Source organism: Vanellus vanellus (assembly GCF_965231255.1).
Source record: "Vanellus vanellus genome assembly, chromosome: 3".
Lineage (NCBI taxonomy): Eukaryota > Metazoa > Chordata > Aves > Charadriiformes > Charadriidae > Vanellus > Vanellus vanellus.
Window position 1 is genome coordinate 60,998,420 of NC_138907.1, and position 10,250 is coordinate 61,008,669.

The following is a 10,250-nucleotide window of genomic DNA, read 5'->3' on the forward strand; positions in this document are numbered from 1 at the left end:
CTGGCGCATCTCACCCAGTGGGTATTTAATACAGATTCTTTCTAAAATTTCCCTAGATGATACAGACCTGGCCGATTTGAAGCGGGAGCTGGAGGCAAGTGGGGAATGCCCCCGCCGGACTCCAAGCAGGTCTCTGTCCATTCCTACCAGGCCTCGGCCACTTCAGCCACCACAGAGGCCTCCCCCTCCTGGTGAGTTTAACTTTCTTTAACATTGCGTTGGCCCCAACTGAACAGTTTTGCCTGCCATTTCTGGGTGACAAAGGAAGTAATACCTTGTTCTGAAACGTCAGGCTGTTGAGGTACTTGTACTTGCTTCACAGCCTTTTTCAGCCTGACTACAGCTGCAGTTAGCAACAGGAGAAGTTTGTCTTTGGGATAACATACTCCACAAAAAAATGCCTTTGATGAGGATGGACTGGTCCATATGTTTCATACTAACACATGACTTAGGTTAGCGAGTTGACCAGCCACTTCGTGGCGACAAAAATAAGTATCAGTATTTATGCCTGCTGACTTCCAAAGTCACTGAGTGTTTTCCTACAGTTTCTTTGCTTCTGACTTAATTGTAATCTTCTCTTTAAAAAGCTTTGACAAAATACTTGTTCTGGATATTTTTTGTCCTTTCCTACTTTGCAAGCAATTCTTGCCTGCTTTTGTTTATGAAAGAAATGCAAAGTGGCTTATGATTTTCAGTGAGGCATAAAGGGGAAGTAATGCTCTTTACCTAAGTTCTACGCATCTGAAACGCCATTAGTGCTGTGCTGCTCCTGTTTTTATGGCCACTTCTGGATGAATGCTGATTGCTAGATGAGCATAATCATCTTTGCCTTGTGTATGACACAAGCTATACGTCACATTTTTCTTGCAGCCCAAAAGTCTTTCTTCCGTGTATATTTTCCAGTCTTAAATTAAAGTTTCTGTTGGACTCACTGCTGGAAGATGAGTTCTTCGGGATTATTCCCATTCATTTCTGAATTTGGTGCACAGAAGTGACAGCACTGGTATCTGCATTTCTGTGCCTGGAATGCAATGTTAATGCTCAGCAGAGGTTATTAAATTAACTAAATGAAAGCAAGGCTAACTAGGAAACTGCTTTCTGAAACAATTCAAGATTTCAGCATTTTATTCTGTGTTGAGATATTTTTTTTTTCCACCTTAGATTAGACCAGTAACGGTTTAGCCTATCACTCCTAAGATTAAAGTGTCTGGCTCTTGGCACTCAGGCAGAGTTCCTGGTGTCCTGCAGGAAGGTCTTGCTTAATATGTCTGTCCCTGGAGGAGCAGGGTGGGTGACAGCATCTCTTTTATTTATCACAATTTCAAAGCACACTGGTGTTGCTCCATTGCAGATAAAATGTTGTACCAGCTCTTGAATGTAAAAAGTCATTTTTATTGCTCTTTCAGCTGGAACATCAGGCAAAAAGTCCCCCTCAGATGGTTCCGTCTCTCCAGGAAGCCACTCCACCTGCTCCATCCTGGCAACGGCAAAGCTACTACCCGGAGCCCCTCAGCAGCCAGTGAGTCCTGCTGCCCAGCATGGCCACTTAGCGTTGTCCTGATCTCCCCCATCTACGCAGACACTATAGACACTGAGCATCACATATGTGATGCACCTGTCATACAAGGAAGGAAGTCCATCACATGCCTGAGCTGGAAATGCTAAGATGAACTTCTTGTACTGTAATACTAGACTGTACCAGGGAAATGTAATCAAATTACCAGGAATAAGAAAGGCCAAAGCAGGAGAGAGAGAATGGTGCAAGACCAGGGCACTGTTGGTTTATTCCATGTGCTGCTTTCTGACAGATGCTAACTTGAATTTTCGACACCATGATAATACGCTTTAATTCTTTTCTTACCTCTTTTTTGATGGGCCATGCTAGTGACTAGAATACAGGAAAAGTTTTGACCATTGTCAGCAAGGCTACTAGCCCTCTGAGTAGACCGAGACCGGAATGTGGAAACACCTCCCCACTCCTTGTTGGATGAGAACCCTAATGTATTGAACAAGGGGTGGCTAAGGGACTAGCTGTGGCAATAAGCCAGTGGCCTGTCTGTCACCTGCTACCAAAGGTGTAGTAACTGCCAAAAGACCCCCCACCATTTCTGTAGTATTTGTAGATTGCTGAATAGCCACTGGCAAAACCAGAATTTTACAGGTGTGTGAGATTAGCTGTAAAATTACAAGTGTACAAGAAAAATCAGTTCTCTCAAGATTACTTGTTCTTTTTTTTTTTTTTTAAAGCCTAAAGTCCGGACTGGAATAAGTAAACCTTACAATGTCAAGCAGATTAAAACCACCACAGCTGAGGAAGCAGAAGAAGCTATTAGGTGTCTTATGGAAGCTAAAGGAGGTGAGCACAGCTTTCTAACTGACTTCTAAATCCTTTAAAGAAAGAAAACTGTAGGTGTATGCATCCATCCCATCATAGCCCTGATGCACATATTTGTATTCAGAAGCTCACCTGAACACTGACATAAGATTGTACTTGGTGTTCTCTGTCAGTTTTGATAATATTGACCTTTTTTTTTCGAGATAAGTTGTATATTTTGTTGTAGAACCTGTTACCAGGTTCTTGGGTTATTTATGTCCAGATTTAGTCTGAAAAATGTAAAGATAAAGGTGGGATCTTACTGAACTGATGGTGCCTGTGTTAGCTCAGAGTTGCATAAAGGATATTTGCTGCTGTGTTTAGTGAACACTCACTATTCTGAGCAGAACTAGAGAGCAAATATAGCTGTGGGAGAAATGAGCTGGATCCTCTTCACATTTGGACAGCAAGTATAATTGTAACCTAGATAGAACCTTGCACCACTAGCTTGAATAGCTAAGCTAAAAGGCTGCTACTCTGAGTTTAGGCTCTTTATCTAATCCCTGGAGACGAGAGCTTCTTGCAAGGGCAAGTTAGAGCAGGAAACTACCTTAGGTATTGAAACTTAGGCAGTGTGAATATACCCTCCAGGGTTACAAGTAGTCTTTCTGCTGATGCTGTTTGAATGAGAAAGAATGCAGCATGACTCTGAGATAGCTATCTGAGTTTGCAAGGCTCTCGGTTTAGGAGAAAAACATGCCTTTTCATTTGGAAACAGAGCAAATGCAGTCTGGAATAATCCAGTTTAATTAGGAATATCGTAAGGCATCTTGATGTTTGTTCCTCAGAGAGTACTGTTCATTATTGCTTACAAGTATCTAAAGGGTGGGTTGAAGGAGGATGGAGCCAGACTCTTTTCAGTGGTTACCAGTGACAAGACGAGGGGCAGCGGGCACAAGTTGGAACATAGGAAGTTCCGCTCAAATACACAGAAACACTTTACGGTGAGGGTGCCAGAGCACTGGAACAGGCTGCCCAGGGAGGGTGTGGAGTCCCCTTCTCTGGAGGTTTTCAAGACCCGCCTGGATGCAGTCCTGAGTAATGTGCTCTGGGCAATCCTGCTGTAGCAGGGGAGTTGGACTAGATGATCTCTAGAGGTCCCTTCCAACTCTGAAAATTCCATGATTTGGTTTTGAAATCATGTTTACTCTCCATTAATTCTGAAATTCACATAAAGGATTTCACTCAGTGTGGGTAAGGAAACTAGTCCGGTCAGCATCACTTTCAGCCCCTTGTACTGTACCACCAGTTGTCATTTACAGTTCTTCCCAAAGTATTCCACAAGACGTGCTTGGTATCATTATCTTGATTTTCCAGATAAGGAAACCAGGGCAAAAGAAGACTTAGGACATGAGTCCAGTACTCCTGAACTCACGGCCAGTGTTTTTTTCCACTTGGCCAAATGGTGGCACAGCACTGCTGGTTTGGCATAAAATTATTTCAGACGGGAGTTTTTCCCTAACTGCCTCTTACGAATGTGATAGGATTACAAAGGTCTGTGTTTATTTCTAAAACCTACCTTCCTGGCCTGAGCGAGCCCTGTAGGCATGCACATTTGGGGAAACATGACTGTGAAAGAAATTATCTTGAAGCTACATTCTGATCAAATCAGAAGAGAGCAGGGCCCAGAGGAGGGCTACAGAAATGGTGAGAGGGCTGGAGCACCTCTCCTCTGAGGACAGGCTCAGAGTTGGGGTTGTTCAGCCTGGAGAAGAGAAGGCTCTGGGGAGACCTTATTGCAGCCTTCCTGTACCTAAAGGGGGCTTATAAGAAAGACGGGGACAGACTTTTTAGCAGAACCTGTTGTGATAGGACAAGGGATAATGATTAAATTAAAGAGGGAAGATTTAGACTAAACACAAGGAAGACATCTTTTACAATGAGGGTGATGAAACACTGGCCCAGGTTGCCCAGAGAGGTGGTAGATGCCCCATCCCTGGAAATGTTCAAAGTGAGGTTGGACGGGGCTCTGAGCAACCTGATCTGGTTGAAGATGTGCTTGCTTATTGCAGGGAGATTGGACTAGATGACCTTTAAAGGTCCCTTCCAACCCAAACTGTTCTAGGATTCTATGGTCAAGCCAAGATGCTATTTGGTTTTGCTTTTCAGGACTACAGGAAGATGCAGTAAAGCCTGTTCCAACTAGAAACCAAACGTTCACCAAACCTGAGCCTCTTCCCAGCATCACAAAGTCAGCGTCATTTCAAGGGTTGCAGCCAGCACCAGTGCTTGTGCCCCATCGCCCACCGCCCAAAGTTCCAACTACGAAGAAGCCAGTACCTCTGCAAAGGACCAGAGTCAAGGCAGAAAATGTAAGATAGTTGCAGCAAAATGCATTCAGTGTCCGTTACACAATGTGAACAATGGCAAGAGGGGTGGGCTGTTAAACAGTTCGTATGAAGTCCTTTCATTTAAAGTTCTTAGCCAGCAGGTGCTGAAATGATTTTGTGTGTTGCAGTCAGCAAGGCATAAAAAAGTAAGAAGGCTCGGAAAGGCAATAGAGCCTTGAGTTCCTTACATAGCCGTTTTCAGGTTTTCTATTTGACAGTCCATTCTGTTAGATTTTGTTACTTTTCTTCTGGTTTGTCTAAACCTTGTTAGGAATTAAGACTTATCCCTTCTTTATCACAGTGTTTACTTTTGACCCCGTCACGAGTGGTCTGCTCTGTAATGATTTGAGGCAGCTTCTTCATCAGTATGCTGTTCTGTGTCCTGCTCAGAGACATCCAGCTTTTCTCACACACCTTGTAAAGGGATTCAGCCTTTCACTTTGAATTCTGGATTCTACTTAACAGTTCATGTTCTTAAAAATACAAACCTGTAGGTGTTTGGGTTTTAATCTCTGTCAGGTCTCTACAATGGAGATAATAGTTCTTCACCTCTAAAGCTATTAAAATGAGTATTTAATGGTGAAAGCAATTTAAGTACAAGAGAGAGACAAGTAAAACCTTTTATATTCTTCCTTTGACAGAACCTCTGCTAGGAAGCTCTGCTCTAAGTTGTTAGGACTCCTGCCTTACCTTCCTTTGTAAAGCCATTCACCCCTTCTCTATAATGGATTTTGTGCCATCTCTACTTAGCATATTCCCAAAAGAAAAAAAAAACAACAGACAGCACAGGGTGTGTGCCCTTTCCTTGAACACTCAATAACAAGGAATGGTCTGATTATTTTGTTTATGTTGTCACCGTTCCCAGGGCAGTCCTGAAAGGTGCTGAGAGGGATTGCTATTTTGGTGTTAGTTATGTGATCTCCTGCAGGAATACAACTATTTCAGTTTGACTCTGCTTCAGACTTCCACTCCTTCCTCCATCTGAATGAGTTCGGATGGGAGTTGTGTGCTTGAAAGCCTCTACCCAACCCACATCTATCGTTAAGAAAGCACGCAATCAAACATAGGCAACTTAAGAACAGTGTGTAGACAGAAGTGGCAGGGGATATGTCCATCATGAAATATTGACTAAATATCTTGACTGCATTAAAAAGCCTGCGTATTATCTTTTAATACTATGTGAGAGTAATAAAGAATTAAAATGCTTTCATTCAGTCACACTGAGTCTGAGAAATCTGAAGCAGCCCTTGCCCTCTTGGACTGAGCTGGGCTCCAGTTATTCACGTATTTTTAAATGGTGGACATATGCTAGATTGTACTTTGAGAGCTTACTTTTAGCTTCAGTTTCTAGCATCAGTGAGACACAACAGAGCCATTAATGCGTTTCTTGGGTTAGCTTAAGCTAATTGTCCTTTAACCTTATCTATTAGAATGCACCCAAAGGCATGCGCTAGTGGCCCCATTAATTTAGCCCTCCCTATATATTCTTGCTTAAATAATATTAGTCAGCGGAGAGATGTAACAAATAAATAACTTTGCAGAACTGTGTCAATTTGGCCCGGAGCAAAATCCTAACATGAAAGTGAGATGGTTAGAAAGAGATGTATTCCTCATACAGGGAGTGAACGGGCTGTAGGGTCCTTGTCCTCCAATAGCACGCTGTAAATGAAGATGGCTCCAAGGCACTATGCGTGAGAACACAACCAAGCAGGTACAGTGTAAAGCTGCACTGTCAAGCTGCCTCTTTGTACTGCTTTTTTTTCTTCTTTCAGTACTGTCAGGTTTTCTTAGTAACGCCATCAATAGGGCTTGCACTAGCAGCAGTGACTCAGAGTTTAAGGTACCCTTTTTGTTCTCAATTTTCTTGGTCCTTTTCCCCCTCAGGCCATGTCTACAGAAGAGCAATTTGACCAACAGACAGTACAGTCTCCTTTTGGCTTGCCACAGCCCTGTCTAGAAGCCGGAGCTATTCTTACTCCGACCAGGATTACTCCAGTCCCTAAACCCAGAACACCACAACCTGGGAAGCCTCAGGAGAGCAGGGGGAGCAGTGAAAGGCAGCCCCCCATAGCAAGCATGGCTGAGGCTATCACACTGCCTCCCCAGAATGCTTCCTTTGCCCCAAAGGTTCCACCACGAAGAAAGAAGTCAGCTCCTGCAGCTCTTCATCTGCAAGTTGTCCAGAGCAGCGACAACCCACTTTTTAGTGGGTTAATGTTCAACTCCAACAACAACAATGCTGGGTTGTGTCTCCAGTCTCAGGGTGCCTGTGTCCTCTCAGCTCCTACATCCTCCGCCAGCCCAGAAAACAACACAAGTCAGCAGTTGGCACCAAACGCCGCAGAATTAATGGCTAACCTTCAGGGCCCTCCTGTACCAGAAGGCCAGCTCCTGTACCATCCACAGCTCTCGGATACCAGCTCCCTTCCAGAGAACACCACTCTTTTGGACTTGGAAGCGGGTTCTTCCTGCCCTCTTTCCATACAGGCGGCATCAGCTGCTTCTCCAGCACACACTCCAGAAAATTCAAAACACCCCAGCTTGAAAGATTTCAGTCACTGGGTTACGTTTAGTGACGATGAAGACAGTAGTGCACCGTCAGAAGGATTCAATAAACTGCTTGTCTTGGAACAAAACAAAAATACCTTGATGAAGACAAATACTGATTTAGAGTTGTGAAATTTTGTCCCCTTAATGTTCTTATAGAAATCATAATTTTGATGCAAAATAAAAATAAATCTTTTGCACAAAGACTTTTATTTAAGGGAATAGATCATCTGTCCATGCTACATTTCATTTTCATGTTTAAAGATAAAGCTACTGCCCCTGGAGGGAAATGTATAGATTATATACAACCTAACATTATATACAGCTTGTTTGAAAGTTTTCATATAAGTTATTTCTTTTTATTAATCCATCTTATGATGTTTTATTTCATTTCAGGTACAAATCATATGTAAGAACATGTAATGATGTATGGAAAAAAGACGTTAAGAAAAACATTTTCCTGTGAAATTCATGTATTAATCAATTTCTATCACTTGAAATAAAGCACCCTTATCTTGAATAGTTAGGCTGCTACAGTTACTCTGGAACAAACATCCAGAAGGGGAATATATACCAGTATAACTACGGTGGTACCACTGCTGTTGTTCTGCTACTTAGTTTCTGCTGTGGAAACAAGGCTTGGACAGTATCTTGTAGATCTTAACTAGCTGGTGTGTTGGCAGGCCCTAGTACTTACCTTGTTAAACTCACGCCTGTGTTAAAAGCCAAATGGAAGGTGTGTACTATGAGGCTGTAAAGCAGAACCATGAGAAATGATGCCCAGGAATCAGCAAAAAATACCTGGTTTTACTCCAGCCCAGGCAAGTGAACCCCTGTGTTACAACTGACCTCTTCTACGGGCTGTGCTGTGTTATTGTAAGAACATGCCATGTCAGTCTTTTATTTCCACAGTGCGGATGAGGAAAGCGCTGGTCTTGGAACCTAACTTTGTGCAAGTGCAGTGCAGGCTGCCGTGGCCTGAAAGTAAGCCACAAGCACATGACTGGGGACAGCGGAACCCTCCTGCAGAGCAGAACAGTTGCTTACAGCCAAATGAGTTTGCGCACCCACAGTAAAGCTCAGCTTGGACACCAAACTGGTAGGCTGGTAGGGGGTGTAGAGCTACTGCTCTTGCTGTGCGTTTCTGCTGATCATCAGCTATGCAGTCTGTTTATTTTGTACCAGGGAAGGAGTAGCCATGTGCTTCCCATTCACCTCAGCAGCTATGGTAAAGCTGTGCAGCCCTGAGGAACAATATGGTAACCAAACATGAACTGGGAAGGCAAAGAAATGGAATTAGAAATGGGCAACTGCACTAAAACTAAGGACAAATTGAAGAAGCATGTAAATAAAGCTGTTGCTGAGGTGCACTGTGCATCCATATAGGGAGTATACCTAGGAGACGGGTAAAATGCACAGCGTGAGACTAACTGGGAAGTGCCTGCAATTATCTGTTCTACACAGGTTCTTGCAAACAAAAGGTTTAAAAGATGATTGTGTTCAATGGTTCAGAATGTGACAGCCTAGACAGAGGAAACACACACCGCTCCCCCGCACCGTTAACCACTGTAGAAACTCTGGGCAACTACGTGCCTGTTTTGCTTCTCCCTTATCCTTACCCAGTACTCCACCAGAGCCTATAGGGCGTTTCAGGTGAGTCTGTAGGTCACTTACCACGGTGAGCCGGCTCCTGAATATTGCTGCTCAGCTCAAAGCACACTTGATCTTCATAATCTCTCATTCATTAGCAAGCCAGCAGTCGTGCTTCTCAGAAGCCCAAGATTTTGGCAAGGATAATCCATGGTGCTAAACGTGTCTGTTATCTGCTCTAGCTGCACAAGCTTTTGCCTTGCCTGTGCAGTAAAACTGTATGCTGTAGATGCCATTTGTTCAAAGCAGGCAGTTAAAAATGATAAACAGATTGCAACTTGTCATGGTAAATTGTTAAGCTAAGCATCAAGATCTTTTATTATTAAAATAAGAAGAGCGTTTTTAAGCAGTTGGTTAAGCTGAAAAAATGCCTCTTGTTTTCAGCCGTTTTTTCCAGAAAAAGTATATTAAAATAAAGCCCAAAGGTCTTTTTTTCATAGGAAAGTTAAGTGGTTTGTTCTCAGCTTCTTGGAAACTGGGAATTCAGCCACATTCTTACTTGTAGTGCCTACCTGTTTCACTGCCACTACTGAATTTTGAACACAGGACATCATGTAAGAGAGGAGGCTGCCTTTGTCTGAGCACCTGTCATCCTCCTCTGCTCCCTTGTTTGCCAGACACTTCAACACAACAACAACCCACCCCAAAACCTTCAAAGGCCAAACCAATAAAACCCAGCTTCTTACTAAGCTTCTGTACGTGACCGTCAGTTCAACATGGTAGCAGGCTGGTGACTAATGCTGAAGCAAGATAGTTGTTTCCCTACAAGCTGACACAGAGCCTTAGCCTCTTCGTCCTTCTCTCAAAAAAAAAAAATACAGCAAATATTTATGATGGGCACATTTTAGTATAAAACATTAAGAGCAGTAAAAAAATTAGTATGTTATATGACCATATCCAACATTTTCTGCAAAGATAATTAACAGCTCTAGGACAGCTAATTTACATGTTAATGAAAGTGTTAGCAGGAAAGCCAATTAAAGTGGATTTATACAAGTCAAATAAAACCTGCCTTATTACTCTCCTTGAATAAAAGAAGTATCTGGCCTTTAGCATTATATCTTATGTCTATGTATGTGGCAAGCTGCCCGCTAAACTATGAATCCCTGCAGCTGGCTGGTTTATACTATCAGTGACAGCATACACTGTTCAGTCGCAGCACATCAAGGGAAAGGAACAGACAGTCCCACTGAAAAGGTTACGGCAAAGAATGAGGAATCTCCTGTCTCAATATATTACCTTCCACACTGCTGCCCAACACCCCAGCCAAGTGTTTTTCAGAGGCAGGTGTTTATGACCCGGAGTCTAGTTTTAATGGTCAGGAGAAGCTAAGCAGGGCCAGATTTGCT

At 43.0% G+C, this 10,250-nt stretch overlaps 1 protein-coding gene across 1 annotated transcript in view; it reads left to right on the plus strand.

The window, feature by feature from the left end:
- Positions 1-7,807, plus strand: part of SYNJ2 (synaptojanin 2) — a 78,485-nt gene extending 70,678 nt beyond the window's left edge. Inside the window, exons 23-27 of the mRNA XM_082481396.1 lie at positions 57-191; positions 1,407-1,519; positions 2,248-2,356; positions 4,484-4,686; positions 6,589-7,807. Coding sequence (XP_082337522.1) covers positions 57-191; positions 1,407-1,519; positions 2,248-2,356; positions 4,484-4,686; positions 6,589-7,383 — 1,355 coding nt within the window. The 3' untranslated portion in view covers positions 7,384-7,807. The remainder of the gene's footprint in view (positions 1-56; positions 192-1,406; positions 1,520-2,247; positions 2,357-4,483; positions 4,687-6,588) is intronic.
- Positions 7,808-10,250: the final 2,443 nt, after the last annotated feature.